Genomic DNA, 25,845 nt, shown 5'->3' on the forward strand with positions numbered 1-25,845 from the left:
TTGAGGCAGGCACGTGCTTAAACAATATAATCCTCCTCTGAGTTTCTGTGTTATGTCAGTGATGTTTTAGCATGCTAAACATATCTAAGATGAATAAAACTGCTACATTTCATGTAACAAGTTGTCCTGATTACGGTGCCTGACCTGCTAATTTATATCTTCTTTTTTAACATAATAATTTAAGCTAAATACACAAAGTACTCTGAACTGTCTTTGTGCATCAAGCTGCTGTATGAATACGTTTCGTTAACTCTTAACTTATATGAAGTCAGAAAAGCCAGTTTTAAAGTCTGAAATAATTGTACGTAAAGATTTCTTCTTTCCTTATATCTATTTTCTTTTTTAAAAAGTCAATGTGACTTTTTAAAGGCAAACTTAGGTTTCATATGTATATCAGCAACACCATTATTTTTAAAATTCTTGGCTAATATACCATTGTACATCTGCATTGCAACTGTATGCAGAGGATAAAAAGAAATTAGAGTTGTAGATACATTCTTTATTTTTATATATATATGTGTTGTATACGCTTATATTATTACAAACCCTCTATAACTTTGAGACGGTTTATCGTACATGCAGATAAGCACTTCACTTGAGCAGATTTTTAGCATTTGCAGCTCTCTTCAGTCACATTTAGGGCTGAGTGAAACATAGGATAGCTGGTGGCGGGTCCTTGGTGAGAGGAAACCATGGACTCTGGGAGGGGCAGGTTCCCACACCCAGAAGAAGAGACGCAGAACGTTGTAACACAAACAGTTCTCCACTCAGGAAGGAAAGGGCTCACTTGTTGGGTCTTTATCAGATCTGCGAGATCCTAAGCCAAGCCACGCTTCTCCTGCATGTTTGGGATGAGCGCCTCTCAAGTGTATGTCTCATCAGACTCTGTAATCACGAATAGAAAAGGAAATTGCATTTTATTACAGGGAGAGACTCAGTGCTACCTGCTAAAATGCGACCTGGCATGCTGGATCTTTTGCTCTGTGTATGCCCATCTCCTCAGTTTAATACCTCTGAAACACCTCAACTTAATTTGGAACTTGGAATATGCAGAGAGCAAGAGTACAGTGTGTTATTGGACGTGTTTTATTTATAATTATAATCTGCATTATTTATACGTACTCTAACAGGCCAGAGGTGTGGCCCGAGGCTCATCCAGCCAATACTGCATAATGAATAATGCAGACTTGGTCTTTAAAGTGGAGTGTGATCCTGAATGAAAAGGAGAAGCACCTGCTGTTAAACGGCTGAGACTTTGATGGGATGTATCAGGATATGAGATTAGCTTTAGCAGTATTGTCTATAGCAGGTTACAATGTCAAACCAAACAAGTTTTGAACACAGTGTCGCTCTCACCTGGGCTGACTCGAGCTCAAGTTTCCTTCCTGGTTCATTTAAATTTCTGGTTTGACATACAAACAGTCTTTGTATGCAGGCACAAATTTACACATTCAAAGTAACTTAAGACCAGTGAGATTCAGATTTCCAGCTTTAGTTTACAGGATTGGCCAAATCATTCTCATAACAAATTCCAAAGATAATTTTGTAATACTTAAAGGTACAGTGTGCAAAATCTCACCACTGTTGTTCATCTATAGCAGGGGTGGGCAACTCCAGGCCTCGAGGGTCGGTGTCCCTGCAGGTTTTAGATGTGTCCTTGAACCAACACAGCTGATTTAAATGACTAAATTAGCTCCTCAACATGTCCTGCAGTTCTCCAGAGGCCTGGTAACGAACTAATCGTGTGATTCAGGTGCAGTGTTGGTCAAGTTACTTGAAAAAAGTAATCAGTAACTAATTACTGATTACTTCCCCCAAAAAGTAATCCCATTACTTTACTGATTACTTATTTTCAAAAGTAATTAATTACTTAGTTACTTAGTTACTTTTAAAAACACGATTTACAACCTGAAGAGGTGATAAAGCGATAGATCTTTCAGCCCAATTCTACTTTTTCTGCATAATCATCATACAAAATGTAATCAAATGGAAAAGTCTCTTTTTTTTAACTTGTTTTATTAGTTTTAATCTTTTAACTTTATGCATCAAGCAAAAATGTAATTATATGCAACATTCTCGGAGTTGAATAAATTAGTTTAACATTTAAACCTATTTTCTGCACTTTCCAGCACATAAAATAAAATATTTTTTGTGTTTACACTCAGTCTTTCAAATAGATGCAAGTAAAACACAGCAGAAAATAAATAAAGTAAAAGACTCAGCGGCCCTGTTGCTCTATTTTCACCTGTAAAGCAGGAGTAGGATAGGCGGAGGTTTACCCTGGTGCAGGTGTGCTGCGGTCAGTTGAAGAATCCGCGAGTTTCTATGTGAATTTCTCATTACGTCGTTACGCACTCTGTGCTTGCTTGGAAGTTTAGGGGTTTTTTTCGCTGTAAAAAGAAGTTTTCTTCCCACGCACGATGGACACTAATGTTTTTATCACTTTTTATGGAATCAAACTCAAAGTAAGGTCAGTACTTCCACGCTTTAAACGCTGCACGCTCATACTCTCTCCCACAATCGATATGTGATCCATTGTTGATCTGCACACAGCTGTTGCCACGAACGTCGCACTCGCTTACGTCACTGTCGTGAGACATTCTCGCAAAAAATCACGGTTTTAGTAACGCAGTAACGCAGCGTTCCTACGGGAAAGTAACGGTAATCTAATTACCGTTTTTGCAATAGTAATCCCTTACTTTACTCGTTACTTGAAAAAAGTAATCAGATTACAGTAACGCGAACGCGTTACTGCCCATCTCTGTTCAGGTGTGTTGACCCAAGGTGAGATCTAAAACCTGCAGGACACCGGCCCTCGAGGCCTGGAGTTGCCCACCCTGATCTATCCGGTTGTTCAGTCTGACGTCACTAGCCGTGTCTGGGCCTAAACTCCGCTGCAGGTCCATATATCAAACGATCACTATGGCATTACTGAGAGTTGGAAAAACTGTCTAAAGTCTTTCATCTTTAATAAAATGATAAGCGTTCTGCTCTACCAGGTGTAACAATTGAGTTTAACATCCAGGCATCCATGAAAACGGAATTTATGACATTTAACGGAGTTAGAAGTTAGCAGGGAGTTAGCTCGCTAGCTTCTATCTAAATACAATATAGCATGTCCTGACTGCGGGGTTTTGGAAACAAATTAAAACGTACAGCTCTGTTATCACTTCCAGCATAAATGAAGACAGAAAACTAAACAGCAGTAACGTTTGTAGGGTTACTGAAGTTGGGCTAGCTGGTATATAATGATGTGCTGCGTGACCGCTAGCGACACAGCTACGTTAGCATAATATAAACAAGCTAACTTTTTTTTCCACTCGATAAAAGTTACCGTGAGTGTTCTCGGTGGTCAGAAACAAATGTAATCGCATGGCAGGATGCTGTAAACAGACCAAACTTCAGCCAGGAGAACAACTGAGATAATCCATCCACAATACGAGGTTAGTCGTTCATATACTGCTGCATGGGCTGGGCTGTAGTTACATCCTAAGGTTTTAAAAACTGAGCTTAAATAAATGATTAGCGGTAATAAAAGCCGAGGGAGGTCAACAGGGATCACTGACTGTTTTAGGAGCTTTTTGAGATCAAATAGAAGAAAATACATAACATTAAACATGTTAACAACACAAAAGCCATATTAAACGCAGACTACTTTAGACCCGGAAGTAGGATTCGTCGCGTCATCACTGAACAACCGGATAGTGAGTGCAGACCGTCTCTCTGCTGTTTACCTCAGCTGTCAATATGCCACGTGGTCACATCTTGTCCGATACGAATCGATGACTCAGTGAGGTTCACTCATGAACGCTATACTGATGTGTATTGTTGAATTTCTGTTGGTAAGCGCTGCTGTTTCTGCAGCTGTGTTAGAGAAACTTTCTTTGAAATGGATCTAACATTGTTGGACTTGGATAAATAAGATGTGAGAATGTAATCAAACTGTTTATCAGAGGGAGAATATGATTTTAGAACACTCGTGCCTAATATTAGCTGGCATAATGTGAGTTTATAACCAGCTGTTGTTGTTGTTTAGCCGCTTGTTGCCAGCTGTCTGTAGATGGGAGGGTCGCATGTCTTATCTGCTGACAGTAAGTAATTCTGGCAATATTAGGAATAGATAAGCATGCTTATGCCTTTGTGACTTAATTCCAGCAGATGGTGACTGAGGTAAGGAGGAAGAGGATGAGTGTGGAAATGAGGGAGGAGAGAGCAGTTGTGGAGGAGGTGTATGAAGAGGAGGAAGATATAATGAGAATGTATAAGTTTGATCTCTTACAAAGAAGAGTTTCTCATTAGTAGTGACCCGTCGTGTGTATGTGTAGATAACAACCATGCTGTAGAATAAACCCCAGATAGACAAATAGTGAGTGAGTGTTTAAATATCAGGTACTTCACCTTTGTTGGGCTTCAAAACAGCTGATTTTTAGTATTATTTTAGTCTTTACATCAGTTGTTTTTATTTAACCTTTTTTTCTCAGTCTTGGCATCACTTAAACTCTTATTTTAAAAAATTACAATGAAGAAAAGATATTTTTAATTTGCATAAATACATAAATGATGAAATGGTCAAAGGAAAGAATTGTTACGTAGCCCCGATCGTTCTCTGAGCAGCATCTCGGTTGTGTAAGACTTCATGGAAAACCCCTGCTGTTACAGGGAGAAGACGAAGGGCTCACCATCTTCATCACCTCCTTCCTCTGTGTGTTTTCTGCCCCTGCAGGCCAGTTCAGCCTGAACAAAATATTCCCTCATGGCCCACTAAAGGAAAATGAGCAAATTCTAATTCCAAGGATTGAACGGTGGATTTGAACTGTTGTGTAACTGTAACTGTGTAACCCTTTCTCCACTCAGTTTTATTCTCTTGAGATTTTAACCATTTAAAGCCAAGTGTGTCATGTGTTACGTGACTTTAGTGAGTTTTTGAGACTTCATCAGTGTAACTTAAATAAATCACACAATACATTTTTAAGTTGTACAAAATGATGAGGTTATTTTTTTAATTACAAAAAACTGCCTGATGTGGCGAATATGACACAGATTTAAACTCACATGTAAATATTCATATTTATTTATTTAGAAATTATTATTAGAAGCACCGTTTTTTTCTTCTTTTCATGAATGGAGATCACATTATTTGTATGTTAACATTAACTGGGAGGGATTTACAGCATGCATGCATGTCGCACATAAGCTCAGTGCAATTCAGTTTCAATTCAGTTTTATCTATGTAGCACTAAATTACAACAACAGTTGCCCCTCATCACTGCCTCATGGGCAGTGATGAGGGAGAATGGATGGCCATACCTGTTATGTGTCTGTGAGGGAGAAAAAGGAGAGTTGAAAAGTACGAGTTGTCACTGAGCAGAAACGGGAAGCATGTAAATATAATAATAACAAATATAATTATTTCTACTACGTGAACACTACAGTGGCAGTCCAATGAGATGACGGTGCCAGCAGTGGCCTGTGGCTCATTTGAATTTGAGACCCCTGATCTCAAATTAAAGTGGTGGGTGGGTTCTTTTACATTTAGAGAAGCCAGTTGAGTCTAATAAGAGATTAAATGCTGTGTGGAGGCTGTCATTTTCAGTATGTGCACATATATATTAAGCTAAATAAGTTATCATATAAGTTATTGGTGCACCATCTCCTCTGAACATTATGAGATTGCGGTGTGTTGAGGCTTGAAAAGAGCCTATGTCCATCCTTTATTTACAGTCTATGTTTCTGCTATCAGAACAATATAAAATGATAATAAATGCAATGCGGGATCCTTTGTTAGGTTTTTAAAGGGTGGACAAACAAACTGAGAACAAAATGATGCTCTACAGTTTTATTCTCTATTCTTTTTCCACTGCTCAAACAAAGAAAGGAAGAGTAAAGCAGGAAATAAACACTATCTGCATTTGTCTGTATGAGTAATCTATTGGCCTTTTACTCCACATTTATCATTCTTACGTTGTTATCCACACCCAAGAAAAACGTACAAGCTTTTAGAAAGAAAATACCAGAAGGTTTTTTTTTGTTTTTTGGTAAGGTCATGTCTTAAGGTCACTCATTTGTTTTGGGGGATGGTTGACGCAGGGAGAGCAGAGGTGAGGTCAGGATGTGTGAGATGGAGGGGAGGATCCCCCGCAGGGAGAATCAGAGGCTCGCTGTGAAAAACGAGCAAACAACCTGTCGGTGCTTCGTGCCTGAGAGACACAGGAAGAATATAAAAACTCTTAACATCCTCGGCTCGCAGACGCACACGGCCGAAGTAAAGTGCACAATTTGTCAACACAATCCTTTCCCATGTGTCCCAGCTGTCTGTCTGCCTCCAGGTCCCGCAGACGCTGCCGGACTCCCTGGCACCAGAGTCTGGCGACGCTGGGGGAAGATCTATCCCCAAGATATGAGCAGGAGAAACTCCACCCGAGAGGCTGCTGTACACACAGACAAACCTATTACATCCTCTGAGCTAATCGTTCTCTGAGAGCACGACAACACAAACATCCCCAGGACAGAAACATCACTCTTCCTCTGACTTGCTGCCGTTTTAAGAGTTTCGATTAAACTTTTTTTAGTCTTTAAAAGTGCTCGTGTTTCTAAAAAACAAAAGGAACAGTTTGGAATGATGGTTTTTATTTGTATATAAAATTGCAAACACAAAAAGGTAGTGTAAAGTTTTACAAAGGTTAGAGATTGTTTCTTGGTGGAGTTGCCCCTCCAGCAAGCTTCAAGAGGAGCTGAGTGCTCGGGCAGGTTCAGGGGTTAAGCCTGTTTCCTGGGACATACAGAGGGATTACAGGCCTGAACGTGAAGAGAGCAGTGAGGTCATTTTGTACTCTGCACATTTAATGTGTACAATCTGCTGCTCAAACTCACTTTTAAACCGCGAGGCAGGAAACATCACGACTGATTGTCTGCAGGAGAGCTGGAGCAGATCGGTGCCTGATTTAATCCTGAACTGTTTATGTTATGAAATCTCTTTGTGGGGTGAAAATCCCCCGAGATCCAATGAGACTGTTAAACTTGTAGACGTCAGTAAAAATATATATTGTAGCAGGTCCTGATATAATTTCTCAATTTTCTGAACTGATAAGTTGTTTTTTTCTGAATTCAGGGGAAAAGTTTCAGTCCTTAAAATAACTTTCTAGTAGATACAATAGAAATAGGCGGTAACAGTGGGAGTTTTTAAGGGAAAAAAGACGCATATGTGAGAGTAAGTATTTTCTGATCCCATAAGAGCTGAGAAAACCATCTTCTACAAAGTATATAATCATGCCCAAGGTCCTAAAGTTGGAAAATCTGTAAAATAAATCAGGAAATTAAGAAGACTCCAAAGTTTTAAAACATAGCAAAGACTCGTTTAAGTACAACGTTAAAGGGAAGGAAATAACAGAAATAACAGAAGAAATCGTAGAGCTCTAAGTAAAGGCAGGAAACATTACAATAAAGAAATAAAAGCTCCTTCATCTACTCTTTTCTCTTCCTTCTTGTTTTGTAGCTGGAGTCTCCGGTTTTCTTGCACAATCAGGACTCTGAGGTCCCAGAGTGATCCTCCTGATTGATTATGTTGTCTGAAAACACGCTTGTGGGATCATCTTTTCTGATTTTCTATTAATCAAATGTCATCTGCAGTATTTCTGCTGCAGATAGTATTGTAAAAGGTTTTAAACCAATAATTTCATGACTTTGGTTTTATTTTGCTATGAGTGCTGTGTGTTTAATACTGATACCACTGGGACTACTACTCATGAAGCACACTATGTATCTGTGATGACCTTTAGTGTAGCTTATTCTGTATTAAAACTTGGTTCCCAGCTTGTAATCTCACACCACACAAAGACTGTCTTCAGTGTGGAAAAACCAGAAGGTTTTGCACTAAAAATTGTAGCTTTCTTTATTTTTCATGTCATTATCTCAACACGAGTTGCTGTTTGATTTCTGCTCTCTTTGTAGAAAGGTTGTCTGGGTCAAAGTTGACCTGCAGCTTTACTTCTTCTAATGCTGATAACTGCTGCCCCCTGCTGTCCATCACACTCAAAATTTCCTGCACTGCAGCAACAGGTGCAAACACGACCTGAGACGTTCCACATTATTTATTACTGTTTTTATTTCCTGTTTTTCCCACCTCCGTGTGCCGTGCACAAGCAGAGATGATTCCCTTCGTGGTAATCTCTGATTCTGTGACACCCGGAGGTCAACGGGTGCCGTAATCCGTCTGGATTTGAACGTTCTGCAAAATCAAAATCATTGAAAAGATATTTTAGGAAGAAAGTGTGTCGCACCCTCTGTGAGACTGAGTCTTCTGCTTGGTGTGTGAGCTCTATCTGAGTGACTTTTTAGTGGCTTCTATTCAGCCAGATGGCTTCCTCCGTCAATCCCCAGTTACAATCAAGATTAAGATTACACCACACACACACGCTAAAATACGTCACACACATAGTAATTAAATATTCCCATGATGATGTAACACAGAATCTGTTGCTGTGTTACAACTGAAGCTATTAAAGAGAGCTAGGGATGGCAGAAATTCCAGGTTGGAGGAGAGATGAGGATTAAAGTATTTTTACCTCAAAGCCACACATCCACAGCGCTCGTCTGACACAGAGAGGAGGAAGAAGACAGGAGCGAGGCAGAGAGGATGGACGGAGGGCAAGGAGGGAGGGCGGATTGAAGAGGATAGAGAGAGAGAGCCCTGCTGTCACCAGGCTTGCTTAGTGTTCTTGGTGTGTAGCGGCTGTTGACGCCTTCTGCCTCTCCGTCCACTGAGGTGCTGGTTTCAGGGCCTTCTGGGCCACCCAGCATGAGGCAGGCATCATGGGCTTTCTGGAAAACTACCAGGAGATTGACCCCGTCACTTTGAACCTTTGCATCCTTATCGCCAGCTACGTTATCTTGCTCCTCGTCTTCCTGATATCCTGTATAATGTATGACTGTCGGGGCAAAGATCCTACCAAGGAGTACGCCCCGGACCCACAACCCACTCAGTCTCCCATCAGACTGGTGGTGATGCAGAACTCCTCAGCACCTGTGGGACGGTGGGACACAGCCAACATGATCACCACCTACCACGAGCCATCGAACTCAGACTTCAGGGAGAAGAAGAGCACGATGGTCTGAGTGCAACTTACCTCTGTTTATACCCAACTCATTTTTGCACATACACTGCTTTTTGCATTTTTCTGGGGTTATTTTTGTTCTTTTGTTTTGACTTTTTTCCTGGGACAATGCTACGATTTGACCTACATAGGACCAAACTCGGACGGTAAGGGAGAGTGACATGTGTTGATGTATTTAAGTACTGTGTGCATGCACGTGAAATCCCTCTTTATCTCAAGGATCTAAAGGCAAAGCCTGCAGTCACCTCTGGAAAGCAAATGTCACAACCAATAAAAGATGAAGAATAAGAGGGGCATGTCTGTTGCGCTGACTGAGAAGAGTGGGATGAAAGGTTCTGGATTAAGGTTAGAAAAATATAAAACGTGCTGTTATGCAGAATAAATATTCTTCAGTGTCTTTGGACTTTGCACCTCTTTGCCATATAAAACAGTCATCTTGGCTTTATTGAAACCAAGCGCTCAGATCTGGCTGCAGTTCAGGGGTCAGTGCTGAACAATTGTTTAAGGCAGGACTAACTGTCACCTCTTACATAACTCGAGGAAATGTGACGTGCATCGATGTAGTTGTTGAAAGTTTCTTATCAGGTTCCTGAGCGAGCATTATTAGATCCCCACGTTAAAAGTTAATTTGCTTAATATCTTAAACATTTCGATAAGAATAAGCAGCATAAAGCCGGGGTTAAGCTCGAAGTGTTTCCTTTTGTCTGCCACATCACCGAAGTGCAGATAAAGCATATCAAGGTGTGAGAAACAAGCGAGCACTCACATTAGCTGTGTTTGTCGAGCAAACAGTGCACAGTTAACATAAAGCTGCAGAGTGAGAGTGCACGAGAGGGTGTTATTAACGTTTCCATCTCTAAAGCTTTTCCAGGACTTGGCTATGATCTGCTTTTATGCTCCTTCCGGTTGTGATCAAACTGTTTACATTTTCACTTCAGGTCGTCTGTATTGTTAATCTCGTGTGCCTTTTATTATTCTAACTGCTTGTTGTTGTTTTAATTATAATATAAGTGATAACTGACAGGAATTCAGACCAGGTGTTACAATACAAACACCCACGCACAGTCAGGTCTGCGTTTCAGAAATCAGACCGACTCCTGATGGTTGTGTTGACCAATTTGATCACAGACACTGAGACTAAAACTAAAGATGTTTCCGGTAAATTATGTTTTACTTTAGTTTAATGAGATTCTATTGTATCAGTTGTAGCGTTTCCTAAAAAGAAATCAGCTAACAATAATGACCCCGGTGCTCCTGGCTCTGTAATCTGAGCATCTGAGACACTAGAACCTGTCAACCTGTAATGGTTTCTGTCTCGTACTCAGTGTCACAGGGCGGATATAAGTTTAAAATACCAAATATAATTAAATACCGCAAATGCCAACCCTGAGAGAGAAGGTATTTTAACAGCAGGTCACTGATTTGACCATTTTTAACAGTACAGTAATGTTTTTCCTTCAAAGGGTCAAAAAGGAATGTAAATATTAACATTCAAATGTGTTGCTTTAGTTATGTTGTGTGTGTGTGATGTTGTTTCATCTCTGCCCAGTGCTCCCATGCTGCCTGTTTTCTTTTAGTACTTTTAGTAGGTTTTTTTCACACATCAGTAAATCAAAAGATATTCACTTTACTTTTATGTCCCTGCAGCTTTCACCTCCTGTTCTTTGTATTTAAAGCTCCGCATGTAAGAACAAAAGATCCAACAAAAAGAAAACAATCAAATTAACAATTGATAATATAATATACATTTAATAGATTTAAAAAGCAGAAAAGTCAGTTTTCAGTTTTATTTGTCATATGCAAGTTAGCACAGGGTCAACATAGCAATGAAATGTGTTTGACGAGCAGCAGTCACTCAGCAGCATGGTACAGTAGAAGAAAATATAATAAAATATAATAAAATAATAAAAAAAAATAGAAAAATAGTAAGGAGCAAAATATTAGAGAGACGTGGTAAAAGAGAAAAGATGACTAAATATATATGTATCTATAAATATAAACATATGTACACTAGTGATTAAATAAGAAAATCTTGAAAAGAAATATGACAGGAGGGCAGATGGGATATTGCACAGGATTACAGTATTACGAACTAATTATCTAAGAATCTCCTAACAGATGTAAAAGAATTGCATTCATTTTTTAAATTAATTTTAAAGACCTATCATCATTCCCTTTATCATTATTTAAATGTGTGGAAATAAATAGTAGCAGTACAAAAAGCTGAATCGTAGCTTTAACTCATCTGCATGTATTCTTTGTGTGATTGTTCGTAACCCCGTCGGTTTATTTCTCCATTTCTAATTTTCCTTCAATGTTTCTTCACATTTCAGAGCAGAAAGATATTTTTTCTGTTTCATGTTTGAGTCCGCTGGTGAATTCCCAGGAACGTCTGTATATTATATTTCTCTTTGTCTTTCTCTTCATTTGGTAAACTATGTTGATTATTTTGTCTTTGTTTCAAACAGATTTTCAGAGACAACAGAAGAATTGTGATTATGTGTCTTTGCTTCGAGCACCCAGAGGCGACTCTTGTTGCTTTACATATAAAAACACATGTTGCTGAACTGAACTCAATTTGCTTCACAACATTTTCTCCAGCAGTTTGCAACTTTCCTGTTGCACATTTGGAGATATAAAATATTTTATATTTAGTTTACATGATTGTTGTTAACTTTTCAGAAACAGTTTGGAGTATACACAGTAATTGTAGCTATAAAACACTGAAATCATGGTACAGCAATGTGTTTTGCAGTTTATTCATCAATGATAGCTTCAGTTTCATTTTACAGAAACAAATATAAAAAGACATCTGGGATTTAACAAAAAGGAAACAACATTAAACTTGGAAAAAAACGAAGCTAGCCGTCCTGTTTGCTGATTATTCTGGACATTGTGATTACGGCTGTGCTGTGCTGCCAGCCCTCAACAGAAATAGCTGTGTCTGAATCTGGATCTAAAGTCTGGATGGCTCTCAGTGTAATCCTGGATCTTCTAAGAAATGCACCATAAACAGATCACATTCATAAAAGAGGTCAGGATGATTCTTTGTAAAGGGAAAGGCTCGCCAAACAGAAGACAAATATACAACGGCTCCAGAAATAGCCTCAGTTAGATTCTCTCTGGTTTGTGCAAAAATTAAATCAATAAATAATTTTGATTGTGCAAATTAAAATAGTGCAACTAGCATAAAAGATAAGGCACATAAACCTGATATAGCATGATAGAGTAACTGAGTTTTAATTAACACCAATTTAAACACACTAATTTTTTTTTTACCTAATTAAAAAGGAAACCAATTCATAACCAAAGGTCAAAGGTCAATGGGCAAAAGAGGGCGTTAAGAGATCTTTGCTACTGTTAAAACTGCACTTTTAGTTTATAATTTACAGCCTTTTAATTATTATAAAATTACAACCTTTTAATATTTGTTTCACATAGTACGAATGCGTAGAATAGAATAGAATAGAATAGAATAGACCTTTATTATCCTGCGGATGAGAAAATTATATAAAATATAAAAGGAAGACACAAAGTGGTCCTACATACATGAGCAACTGAAGTTTGTATATACAGGCAACAATGTACTGAAATATGTATAGAAAAATTGTACAGAGATATGTATAACATGTATGAGGATAATCTCATGTACTGTACATGTGCTACAGTACATGAGAGTAAAGGTGTTACTGTGGTCATGGGGTCCATGGATGGCTTAATCTCACAACATCGACAAGTCAAAGCCGAAAAACATCAAAACCGAACACCAATCACAGCACTCCTAAATAAATCTATAACATCTATAATAAACTATCCATCCATCCATCTTCATCCGCTTTGTCCGGGGCCGGGTCGCGGGGGCAGCAGCCTAAGCAAAGAGGCCCAGACCTCCCTCTCCCCAGCCACCTCCTCCAGCTTATCCGGGGGAATACCAAGGCGTTCCCAGGCCAGCCGAGAGATATAATCTCTCCAGTGTCTATAATAAACTACAGATTATTAAATAAAATATGGACAAAATGTGAATATGTGCACTAAGCACTAATTTCATTTAAGATAGGTCACTGCATTTAGTTTGGTGGTTAAATGTACTAACAGCAGACTTTAATTATATCATGCACACATCAAAATCACACTGTAATATTTGAGTTAATGTTTCAATCACTCTAATTCTTGTATTTTTGCAGATTTCAGCTACTCTCACAATAGTTTCTCCTCCAAAATGAAAAATGTGACATCGTGATCAATACTTTCCAGAATCTAATAGACATGAGACTTTAATAAAACTGTACATATAGTATTAAAACTTCTTGTGTATCGATGGAGTTTTTTTTACATTTTTTAAATGAGGCCAAATTATTTCTGTCTAATGAGGATGTGTTTCCCAGCTGACACAGTTAAAGTACAGTCAGTTCTCGTTCTAAGTATTGGTTGTGATATAATAGATGTTGGCCTTTGACACTGAGGTGTGTAAAAAGAGGACAGAACGGCAGCAATAGTAATCCTGCCTTTGTGCTTTCCATTACACAGAGCGGCAGGCTCAGCTCGATAGATGCGAGATTAATTAAGATGGGTACGGAAAACGCTGCAGCGGGAGAGCTCCTGACCTAAATACTCTGTTTAGTTTTGCATTTTCGTGCTGCGGTGACTGTGGCTCTGCCCGTCAGACCAGTTGTCCATCATTAACAGGCTCAGAGGTTCAGGCTGTGCCCTCTCTGCATGGCAATGGCATGCCAGCGTGCAGCGCAGGTGATTGGATGAATGAGAAGCTTTGTAAAATCACTGGGATTTAAAGGTGCTGATCCATTGTACTTTTATATTGTGCATCATGCTAAAGCCAAATTAAACATTTTTAAGTTTAAATAGTTATTTAGACTTAAAAACGTTTCATTCATTTGACATTTTCTTTCTTTCGATGGCAGTTAAACAGATTGTTCATGATTAATTAACACTTATTCATTTTATTATATTCGATTCAGTTTTTTCACTGTGGAAGACGAGAAAAGGAAAATAAGCTGTTCCTGTGTTTGTAGTTAATATTAAATTGCATCTATTAAATAGATGAGGAAAACTGTGACACCATGAGTGGAGTGAGTGAGTGATGACAAACAGGAGAGTGTAAAATAATCCTCTGCTCAATGTCAAAGTAAAGCCCTGTGATGGCAAGCTTTAATGTTTCTATTAAAGGTTTGCAACATAATGAGGCAAAGCAAAAACATACTGTCAGTAGTGCGACACTGATTGTCCTTTTTTTGAGAAAGCAAAAGGAAACAATTTGCAATCAAAAAGTGCATGAAATTTTAAATAAAATAAAGCAACTATTTGCCTTCATTTTTAGTAAAGTTATGTTTGGGGTTTGTGATGACACTTTAAATACATTCAGTACATTTATTTCATTACGGCGACATACGTGTACATGAAAGGGATATTCTAGTCTATTCTATTCTCAAACACAGTCGGTTCATTTAGCTAATATGCAACAACCAAATGATGTCTTAAATACTCATTTTCTTAATACCTCCCCTCCCCCTCATCACCCACTGGATATTACCCATGGACTTTGCATTCTACCCTGAAACAGTAAACCAATTACAAAGCTGTTTAACCCCCTGTCACATGTACACATAAAGCCTCTTTTATTCCAAGGGCACTTGTCTATACGTTTCCCCTACAAGACAAATCTACTAAGAGCCGAGAGCCGTGCTTTCTCTTTGGTTTTCTGCTAATCCTGCATCAGTATTTACATGTGGAGGACTGAGTCGTGTTTTCCACCTTGTGTTGTCTGCAGTAAATGTTTTTAAGGAAACTGAAAGTTCTCCAGGTGCACCATAAGCATACCTGAACCCTGACCCCGGGCTATCAGGAAGATTAGATAGCGTGCATTTCTAACTGTAGCTATTCATACAGTTGCAGAGAGATTACAAAGATTTGATTTGTTTTAGCTGTGGTTACACACAAGCCTGAAGTAAAACAGGAAGCTGGCCTCTGTATCAGATGAAAATACTCAGATTCTAGCATCACAGGGTCGGGATGTGCCGTGGCTTGGTGAGAAAACAAGGAACAGGTGTGTGGGGACTAGAAATGATCGGCAAAGCAGGAAATGCTGAAGACCGCGTCACATTTTACTGTAAAAATCCCCATGTTTACACTTTGGAAGCATTTACGTCATCTGCAAAGACAGGTTGGACTTGTATTTCCAAAACCTAATCAGTGAGAACTTTAACAATGTTCTGTCAGTCTATATACTTATATAGTAGTACTATAAAGTAGTAAACGTTTTAGATACGAAGCCCCCAGTTTGTGGCTATCATAGAGCGTCCTACATTCAATCAGAAATATGGACTGAGATTAAAAAAATGATAAAAACTTTGTGATTTTAAACAATTATTCCAGATTAAAGATGACCAAAGACACTCAAATGTAAGTTAAATAACACAGAATCGGCTCAGCTTACTCTAAATTGCTGTTGCAATTCCTTTTCAAAATAAAGTAGTACATTTAGGAATTTCCATAGTTATATAAACATTTCTCAGTCTCCTTTTGATATTTCTGGATTAACGCAATTAGTTCATAAAATAATCAAACAATAAATGATTGCAGGAATGAAATATTACACTCAGCAGACTGAAACCTTAGATTTCTGACGCGCGTGTGTTTTTGGTTAAATTTTTACTGTAGCAAAATAAAATGCAAAGAGTCTGTTAGAGCAGCGCTGCAGCTGTAGTTTGTTAGTGTAATAATGTAATCGCTCTTTATCACAATCATTCTGACGGCTGGGTAAATCCTGCTCTAACAGGTGTGTCAGTGCTAACAGGACAGAAGTAACGCATCACAATCTAATTGCAGGTCCTTTGGAATAATTTCACATATATGGAGAAGTTTGTATAAAGGCTTTTAGGTCTCCAGCGTGAGCTTCATGACTCAGTGAAACATAAGCTGCTTCATTCTCTGACTGGGCTGTTGTTGGTCGAGCTGCACCGGAGGCGAAGTATTTCCACGAGACAATAAAATGACCATTTGGTTCCTTTGCTTTGAGCCCTATAAAACTTTTCATCTTAATTCTGATTAAATCATTGAATAACTCTCAAATTCAGTTTGAGAAGAAGTCGATCAAACCAATTAAAAAAGATACAGTCTGATATATGATAAAAGATAACAAATAACTAGTGCTGGACTCTGCAGTTCTTCTGGGCTTTTGTGAGTGAGTTTCAGGCCATTGTTTAGCTTTCTAGTCCATACTTTTACTCTTCAAGTTAATAGTCTTTTTTTTTTTCAAATGCAACAGTCACTTATTTACAGAGCACCTGATGATTGTACTTGATCGTGTAGCAGCTGAGGAAGAATGTGACCAAAACAGAGCTAAAGGAGAGTAAACAGAAGGCTGGAAATGTGACTCAAGAGACTGATAATGATAGTTTCGAACTGTAAATGAACACAACACCTCAAATTAATTCGTTAATTATTGGTTTGTTTTAGTCGAGATAGGAGGAAAATACAAATCTGCTTGATTTTCCTGAACTGTAGGGCTTTGGTGAAGCACTGGGTGTTGTTTTCCGTGACAATAGTATTGGAAGCAGTAAGATGAGGTTGCAGCTTTAAATCCAGTCACTGCCCTCATGGTGACAGGAGTAGGTGCAAATTGATACAGCTGCTCCTGCGATTCAAGAGTGCAGGTTACACAGCAGGGAAACTCCATCCAGCTGAGAAGGTGATCAGTGCAAGTGAGACACAGACAGACCTGGACTGTTTAGGGACAGGAAGCTACTCTAGGCTGCTGTGACAGGCTGCCACCTGCAGCTCTCAGGCCAGTGTCAACTAAGAGAGAAACCGAACAGAAGACATTGTCCTTTGACACATGGCCTCTGGCACTCTCCCATTGTCTGTGCCAACGTCCTTTTTAAAACTCAACCAAGCACAATGAGCCGTTTGTCTTTGTCTGGATCAATCCTATTCTCTGCCCTCGCTGGTGTAGTAACTGCTGTGTGCTGATTTTTATTTACAGTGACAGGCTACACCCAAGAGGGGTGTACAATTTCCAATGTGCAATATAACCAGATTTTTGTGGTGTTTGCTAAAAATATTCAAATTCTTTGAGCTATAAAACATTCGTAGACAGAGAAGATGGTACGAATGCTCTGAGGCTAAAACTGCACGGCGTGAACTTCATTAATCCGAAGGATTTCACTTCAGTCTTACATAAACACTCTCACAGCTCTCTTATAGCTAAGGGGCACTGGTCAAGTTGTGGTGCTATTATGTAACAAGGCTGTCACAGTGTGATACTGTGTGTAGTTCACTCTCTGCTTGTGTGAGTCAGTCTGCTGCTGCATAAACTCATGCTGCACCATAAGAAACTTTTAAGATAAAGCGGCCCATTTTTCATGTTTTAAGCCTACTGTAAAATCCGTCATATGATTAATATCTGCAAAAAGAAGCTGAAACTGAGTTAAAGCATTACATGCTAAGATTTCATGGTGACTGTATACTGTAGGGACAACAACAGTGATATGTACCACATCCCCATCTTAGAAGATCTTCCCACAGAGCTTGTTTTGCTTACTAGAACAGCAGCAGACTACTGAGTGTGCACAGCCTGGCATATTTTAGGAAACTTAGAAATCACTCTTGTTTTAATTTGCAGGAGGTCAGTTAAAAATTAAACAAATCAAATAATGGTTAGGAAACCATTGTTCCCATATTTACAAAGTTTAACGTCAAAGGTCAAACAGTTCCTAATAAACTGAAGTTTAATGATGATGGACAGCAGCCGGAAATCTTTGCAAACTATTAAAAAACTATTAAAAGTGCTGGTAAATCATTAATTAACTTTCAATTGAGCCTTATGCATCTTAGAAGGTGAAAAGACTAATTGTGTTTTATTACTATCCTTTCAACCGTCATTGCCATAAACTGTGCCATTGTCACTATTTTAACTGTCAACCAAAAATGACACATCCCTCTACAGGATCCCGCCCACCTGAGATCTGATTGGTCGTTTTCCGACGTCGTTGCTCTTCATTGGCTCATGCCGTGCCACTCAGCATCTCACCACTGCTGTGACTCTGTGCAGCTCAAAAAGAAATCATATTTTTTGTAGAGCGGATCAGCGGGTAGCAGCTCGTCTTTGGCCGGCGGGGTTGCTTATTTGCGGGGGTGTTTTTAGTTTGTCTTGGCTGCCACGGGGTGCTTATGGATCTTTATTGCGCAAAGAAGAGGCAGTGAGTCAGTATTTGCTGCAGAATGGTATTACGAAAAAGACTAAAATGGTGCCTTTGCAGCAGGGGTATTAATTTTGCCGGTGCCTTGTAGCCGTAGTGCAAGTTAGCTTATGAACAGCAGAACGTTAGCCGACTAGCTAATGCTAGGCCTTTCGTTTCCTTTGGCTTGTCAGGACAGTTTATTGTTTTATCCCTCCCTCTTTAAAGCTGGGCTTTTGCTCTTTACTTTGCTGGCTGTGGTCCATTTTTCGTTGCTTCCCGCGGTTAAAAAAAGACACCGGAATGAAGCGTGTGAACAGCTTTCAGAGGTAAGCGGAAATCTGAAAAACGAGAAATGCTGTTTTGGTTGTGCCTGGATGAGATTGGAGAAAAAACAGGGAGGTTTCAACGCTACATACTTTTATAAAGCACTCAGTGTTTAGGTTCCTCTTTCTACTGGCCGTTAGCAAAGCGCTGTTTTAGACAAACGAAAGGAACTTTCACTTTAAATATCGAAACGTTTAAATTTTAACAAACTGGCGCTAAACTGTGATTTAAAATTAATAATTCAGTCTACGAGTGATAATAAATTATTTTTCGAACATTGATTTTAAAAAAGTGCTTCATTTTCTGGCCTCGACTTACATCTTACACTTAATCTTAATTAAATATCTTAATCTTTTGGTTCGGAGACAGTAAAATAAGCTAATGGCAGATGTTGTTGTTAATTCTAGACTATTTAATATGATCACACTGAGCCACTGTTTATAATGATTTGGTTTATTTTTTAAATAAAGTTTAAAACAAAATCATAATTTACTTGAAACTGTGTACAGACTTTTTTCAGTGCAGGAGAGTAAGTGTGATTTGAGCAGTATTTGCATTTTTCAGTGTTCAGAAAAATATATTTCAAAGCATTAAATGTGAGAATATTGTTGTTCATCTGTCTGCTGGTATTTCTTTTTTTGTACTTGGAAGGTAGGATAGCTCTAATGATAAGAATAAAGGCCAGGCACATATATAAGCACATATACAACATGTAACCTATGTTAATTGTTTTGCACGGGTTGTGTAATATGTGATGTTAGAATGAATAAATAAATGTACATAAATATTCAAAAAATCAGTGTACGCATATTGTCTAGATAAAGTTCTTCTTTTGGATGCTTTTGTTTTTAGGGACATCCACAGCTCAAACTTTGTCTCCACCTGAGCTGTCCCTCTGATGTAATTAAGTTCCTCTCTTAAAGCGCAGATACTGAAGGGTGGGTTTGTTGGTGAGGTGCCGTGGGGTCTTTTAATGTTTTGTTCTGTTTGTTTTTGTGTGTGTTTCAGGTTCATGAACAGACGGGCCTCTGCAAACTGCCGCTACCAGCCTACCTGCTATGAGCATGCTGCAAACTTTTACACCCATGCAGTGAGTGGCTCCAAACTGTTTAGGCCTCCGTGTAATTTCACAGTTGCTCTTTAACTGTCTTAATAATTTATTTATTCTGTGATTTCTCCCTCATCCTTGCAGCTCCTCATCGTGCCAGCCTTCGTGGGGATGACGCTGCTGCACTGTCTGTCGGACAACCGCTGGGAGAGGATCACGGCCTGGGTGTACGGCATGGGCCTGTGTGCCCTCTTCCTCGTCTCCACCGTGTTTCATATCATCACCTGGAAGAAGAGTCACATGAGGTGAGGACTGAAGCATTAATAAGCACTCAGGCAGAAGATTCATGCCAGAAATACTGGTGGGTGTGTGTGTTTTTGTGTTAGTTTTGTTCCAGTGTTTCCAAAGTGGAGCGTTTAGTCTGCACAGGCTCTTTTATTTTTGGAAATTGCCCACATTCTCTGTGCCATTTCTCTGACTTCCTGTCCTCATCATCTGCTTCGTGCATCCATTTAAAAAAAAAAAAATCTGGTGCTATTTTAAGTGATGCAAAGCAGACGGACCCTTATGGCCCACTTCTAATCTGTGCTTGAGGTCATCTCATGGAATTTCAAGTATTACCTTGAGTGACTGTTCTAATAAAAGCTTTCATACATACGATCAGTCTCCGGATATCGTGAGCTTTTTGGAAAAGACACATTTGGACAGTCCTTTGTTTTCTTGTTATTAAATAATTAAAATATGATGATGATATTTGGTGTGAGCTAAATGAATAAAATCAACATTCTTTGTTGCTTTGCTTTCACAAATACTTTGTTGCTTTTAGGTAGATATACGCTGCCATCTTTCTTCTCATCCATCGGCCATTTTTCTGTCATTCTATCATTTTTGATCACTGCGCAGGACATAATGCTACATATTCAGACGCCGCTGCGAATTACAACATTACTGTGTATCGAGTAATGCTTTCGTTAGCGTGTTCTTTCCATTTCATTATTTCTTTTGCTTTTTTTAAAATCATGTGAGTGGGTGTGGTGCTTCTCATACTTTGATACTGTGAAATGTTGACCTGTTATGGTGACTCGTATGTCCCATCTTCTTTTGTTTACCTTTAGCGTGTTAGCAAATTCACTTTGTTTGCATTTGCGTCACGCTGCAGACAAATGACCTGCGACCTCATTGTTATTTTTTTTTTTTTTTTTTGTGGTTCTTTGTCTGTCCTGCTCAGACAATAATTTCCATACACTTGCAAATTACTCACTGCTGGTATGGAAACACAATCTCACGTCCTGTTAGGCAGAAATGTTTCTGCCTAAGTGGGCATGAAAATGATGGTTGTTGAGGAAAACGGCATAAACCTGAGTGTCGTCTGTTTCAGGTCAGTGGAGCATTGCTTTCACATGTGTGACAGAGTGGTCATCTATTTCTTCATTGCTGCCTCCTACACACCTTGGTGAGTGTCAGACAGACAGCATGATATACTCCCCTGGACCTGAGTCATACACGGAGATCTAACTTGATCTAATTTGGATTTTCATCTTTATTCAGGTTGAACCTGCGTGAACTGGGCCCCCTCGCAGCACACATGCGCTGGTTTGTGTGGCTCATGGCTGCTGCTGGAACCATTTATGTCTTCAACTACCATGAAAAGTGAGCTCGCAAAGTGTTTTTCACTCTTCATTCGTTTTTTTACATTTTATTGAGAAAGCCAGGAAAGAAAAATCACAATAGCTAGAAATGTCTTTCTGTGTTAGTCTGAAGCAGAGGTGTGGACTCGAGTCACATGACTTGGACTCGAGTCAGACTCGAGTCATTAATTTTATGACTTTAGACTTGACTTGAAAAAATGTTCTAAGACTTGTGACTTGACTTGGACTTTTACACCAATGACTTGGGACTTGAATTGGACTTGAACCGGTTTACTTGAAAAGACTTGATATTTTACCCCAAATATAAAATTTAACATGCATATTATATAGAGATTGAAAATGTGACGTCATTCACGGGTAGAACCGCAAAGGATTCTGGGAACTCGTGGCAAGCGGTACTAGGCTTTCAATTAAAATCAGTCACACAGCGATAAAAAGAAACACAAAAATGGCAAGAAGCTGTTGTATTATTAACTGCAATAGCCGGTCGCATGACAGCCACGGGAAGCCGACGGGTAAAGAGATCGGTTGTTATCGGATTACGTCGTTGAAGAGAAATTGTTCGAGCCATGTTTCCGAAGTAACAAAGAGGCGACTGGATTGCAGCCATTCAAAGATCAAATATAACGTCCCAGAATCCTCCAGCTCACAGGTTAGTCTGCTCCAAGCATTTACACGAAGGTCAGTCTGCTGTTGTAGTTAATACGTCATTTTTCTTAACATAATTGGTGATATAGGTTACAAGCAAGTCTGGCTCTGAACAGAAATTGTCGCGCTATGCTCCTTTGTTTATTGTGCATAAATAGTGAATTGTCCTGACACAATATTGCGTTTCGCTTCTGTTATTATGGTACATTGACAAAAACATATACTTTTATTCACAGGATAAAACAGGTTTTTTGTATCACTAATTGCCCAGTACGATTACAGCATACAATATTATTGTCACTGCTACATTTCTGTGATGCTACCAGAAATTATTTCCACTGCTAATTAATTACCGTTGAGCTCAAAGGTCCTATTAATAAACGGTTAAGGAATGTGTATTTATGAAGACGATTTGTGAGACTGGTAAACTTATGATAAGTACGATGGTCTTTCTTTCTACACGGTGCATTTCAAGGTCCTGCACCCATCCGTCGGTAAACTGTACCTGGGCTTGTTGCAGTGACCTGAAGTTACTAAACTTCACGAGTGTATGCACTCACTCCAAGAAGCGTATAATTATAAATATGCATATAAATATGCTAAGATGAGATAGCTGACTTCATCTAACTAGCAAATGTTGTCCAGGCTACGTTGGTGATGCAGTTTTTTTTAATGTGTATATTTTTGTCATGCGATTTTAAAGCCGGTCCTACAACCGCATCCAAGAATAACATGCAGCGTATCTCAGAACTGTCGGTGAAAATTATTCTTGGAGCTAGGTTTAATTGAGCTGCATTTTAAAGAGGTGCAATTTCACAATTTGTGTATATTTTCTAAGTTCACTATTTTGTCATGTGTTGAGAAAAACACAGATTTTAAAATTACATGGTCTAATATTTACATTTAGCATAACTGCAACATTATTTTTTCGTTTTTGTTTTTTTTAAAGACTCGAAAGGACTTGAAATTCAAAGTTTCAGACTTGAGACTTGACTCGGACTTTTACACCAGTGACTTGAGACTCGACTCTGACTTGCCTGACATTACTTGAGACTTGATTTGAGACTTGAGGATAAAGACTTGAGACTTACTTGAGACTTGCAAAACAATGACTTGGTCCCACCTCTGGTCTGAAGTAACCACAGTGCTTCGAAACTCTTCCCTGGATACAAAACACGTCTCAAAACTCTACACTCATGCCCGAAAATCTGTTTTCCTCATGATTTCACTTTGTCACATCCTCCAAACGCCGCCTGTGTCAGATCTGATCATCTCCCTGCCTTGCTTGTGTTTCACTTTTCCTTTGCATGGCACAGACCTCGTGAACACACTCTTTCCCCCCTTTTTTGCCTCCACAGGTATAAACTCGTTGAGCTGGCCTTCTATTTGTCGATGGGATTTTTTCCCGCATCTGTGGTGACATCAATGGTAATATATATTTTTATTAATACAAGCACAATCACATTCAGCTTAATTCTTAAACCCTCACATCACTTCTTCATCTCAGCCGATAAACCGAACATCTGCAGGGTGGAGCTGTTAGCAGTGTGTCTTACTTCCTCTTTAGGGTGTTTGACAAGAGTTCACAGAAAACAAACGATGCATTTAAAGTTTTCTTTGTGATTTAATGATTCATATAAAACGATTCAGAGCTGAAAAATAATTTTTGAATCCTGCTGTGGCGCCTCGTCTTTGTTTTAATCTCTGCTTCTACTGGTCTCAGTGGAAATAGCAGCCACACATCTCAGTAATCCTTTTCTGTGCATGCTGCATGTTTTATTGTTAATATTTTGCAGGATTTTGTGGTGCTTTGGTGGTTTGTGTGCACTTTCTGATATTTCATTATGTCCATTGGCTCCTGTTATGTCCTGCACACTTTACTTGGGTTAGCTGCTCAGGTGTAGCAAATCATTCTTGCAAAGTTATTTTCGACTTTGTCTTCCGTCTGTGAAAACGGCGCCGTCCACGATGCGCTTACAAAAAACGGTTTACTCAATCTCATTTTGAGGGTTCAGCTGCTACAAACCAGCTGCCCGATTCTTCCTACCGACCTGCTCACTGGTCAGGTTGTAACGATTCAACCAATCAGTGCACAGTCAGCAATGTGTTTTAAACAGTAATGTTTAATGAATATGTTACATGTATCCATTTTTGTGTGTTTTTGCAGAGCAACACAGACGGTCTTCAGGAGCTGGCCTGTGGAGGACTCATCTACTGCCTCGGTGTCTTCTTCTTCAAGAGCGATGGCGTCATCCCATTCGCCCACGCCATCTGGCACATGTTCGTGGCGCTGGCGGCGGCAGTGCACTACTACGCCATCTGGAAGTACCTCTACAACGCTCCCAGCTCAGACACCCTCCTCGACTCGTGACCGCGACCCCAGACAGGGCGCTTCCCGTCCCGTCACCCTCGTGCTCTCGCGCCGAGCGCGGGGCGACTCCCTCGACTGCCCGCTGAAGCTGCAACGACAGCCGTAAGGTTTACGAAAACAATGACCGTGAATTGTTTACTGTTTTCTAACAAGGAAAACAGATTTTTAAGCCAATGAAGAAAAGCTACTTTATAGCCGTTTTGTAAAAATAAAAACAAATCCTTTGACAGTCAGGAAGGGAATTTTGAACTTTTACACTTGCTGTTGACCTTGGTACATTCATAAATATTTGAAAGAGTATTTGAGAAATTTGATAGCCGTCTTTTGTATCACTTGAAGTCAGTCACATTCCACTTTGGGGGTTATTTGAGTGTCAAAACTCGGAGATTGATCAGTTTCAGTGTTTTGAACATGAGGGAGGATATCGAATGAGGTGCTAAATATCCACTCTGATCAGTAGCTCTTATATGATGTTATATCAGACTTTAGTGTTAATGTAGGAGCTGAATTTAACTTTTATTTAACAGAAGCCAAAGGTCTGTAATGTTGTCTAAACTGAAGCATTTCTTCAAATGGAAAACTGATTTAAACTTGATCAAACAAGAAGCAAAGTAGTGATCTAACCACACGTTCAATGCCAAACAAGCCGACATTGAAAACTCTTCTCAGTAGTTACACATGTACAGTGTGTAGAGCCGCTCAGTGCTTCAGTGTATTCTGCTGGTAACGTTTTGTGAACACATGGAGTTGTTTTTGTTTTTTTGCTTTCTGTAAAGTTACAGTGATGTTTTAAATCCATCTGATTCACATTTGCACTTTTTTGGTCTAATGCACAGCGCTTTGTTTCTGTGACCAGATGCAGTTTTCAGAGAACCACTGTTTCTTTTCTAAGTAGTTGGCGCCCCCTGCTGGTGGGCAGGCGTAATGAAAGCGACTCATGCTATTTCAGTTTGACTCGGGCAAGGTGGGATTTTTGGTAATGAGCCAAACCATGAGAGAGAAATCAGGTGAGGTGGATAAAGGAGACAGAATGATTTTTTTTTTTTTTTTCTCCACTTTCTCTGTAATGTGAACAGTGTTTGTATGCACGACCTTTGTACTGTGGTCCAGTATTACATTTGTTTCCACTGACTGCTCAGGTTTGAGCAGCGTTCCCCGTCTGCAGTCTTTGGAAGGGTCTGATCAGTGGGGAAATCCTCGTGTTCCTGTCTTTGTCTCATGCTGCTGGTTTTGTAAATTAGCTTCACGGCTCCTGATTTGTACAGTTATAATCCTGTTGCTTTCCTCTTAGTGATGTCTGGAGCTGAATGATTTCCTTAACCACTGTTTTGTAATGTTTGTACATTCTCTTCTTTGCTCTGTTAATGACATGCTCCTGGCCTTTGCAGGGGAAACAAAATTCTTCTCATATCTTCTGTTGGCTGTTAACGGTGCTGCATAACCACGAAAGCTTCTCCACCTTTCTGATGTGAGAATAAAAAAACGAGGAAACCCTACG

General features: G+C 39.3%; 1 protein-coding gene and 1 long non-coding RNA gene across 6 annotated transcripts; one reads left to right on the forward strand and one right to left on the reverse strand.

Annotated features, from left to right (window-relative positions):
* Positions 1-553: 553 nt before the first annotated feature.
* LOC309705701 lies at positions 554-1,647 on the reverse strand. Of its 2 annotated transcripts, XR_014276593.1 has the most exons (4): positions 1,580-1,617; positions 1,357-1,402; positions 1,123-1,212; positions 554-885 (listed from the first exon to the last, which is right to left on the reverse strand). It is a non-coding gene; the product is annotated as an uncharacterized lncRNA (long non-coding RNA). The 2 variants fall into 2 exon arrangements; XR_014276592.1 differs by lacking the exon at positions 1,357-1,402 and having other exon boundaries at positions 1,580-1,647.
* Positions 1,648-9,157: 7,510 nt separating this feature from the next.
* On the forward strand, positions 9,158-25,843 carry mmd (monocyte to macrophage differentiation-associated). 4 transcript variants are annotated; one of them, XM_082529746.1, is made up of 7 exons: positions 9,161-9,256; positions 19,640-19,721; positions 19,824-19,984; positions 21,058-21,132; positions 21,228-21,329; positions 23,335-23,404; positions 24,144-25,843. In XM_082529746.1, the coding sequence occupies exons 1-7, from the start codon at positions 9,219-9,221 to the stop codon at positions 24,345-24,347; spliced, it is 732 nt and encodes a 243-aa protein (XP_082385872.1). In that variant the 5' UTR covers positions 9,161-9,218; the 3' UTR covers positions 24,348-25,843. The 4 variants fall into 4 exon arrangements, with proteins under 4 accessions (XP_082385870.1, XP_082385872.1, XP_082385869.1 ...); XM_082529743.1 differs by lacking the exon at positions 9,161-9,256 and adding an exon at positions 18,169-18,633; XM_082529744.1 differs by lacking the exon at positions 23,335-23,404 and having other exon boundaries at positions 9,158-9,256.
* Positions 25,844-25,845: the final 2 nt, after the last annotated feature.

The sequence above is a fragment of the Aulonocara stuartgranti genome, assembly GCF_965226115.1.
Source record: "Aulonocara stuartgranti genome assembly, chromosome: 4".
Classification (NCBI taxonomy): Eukaryota; Metazoa; Chordata; class Actinopteri; order Cichliformes; family Cichlidae; genus Aulonocara; species Aulonocara stuartgranti.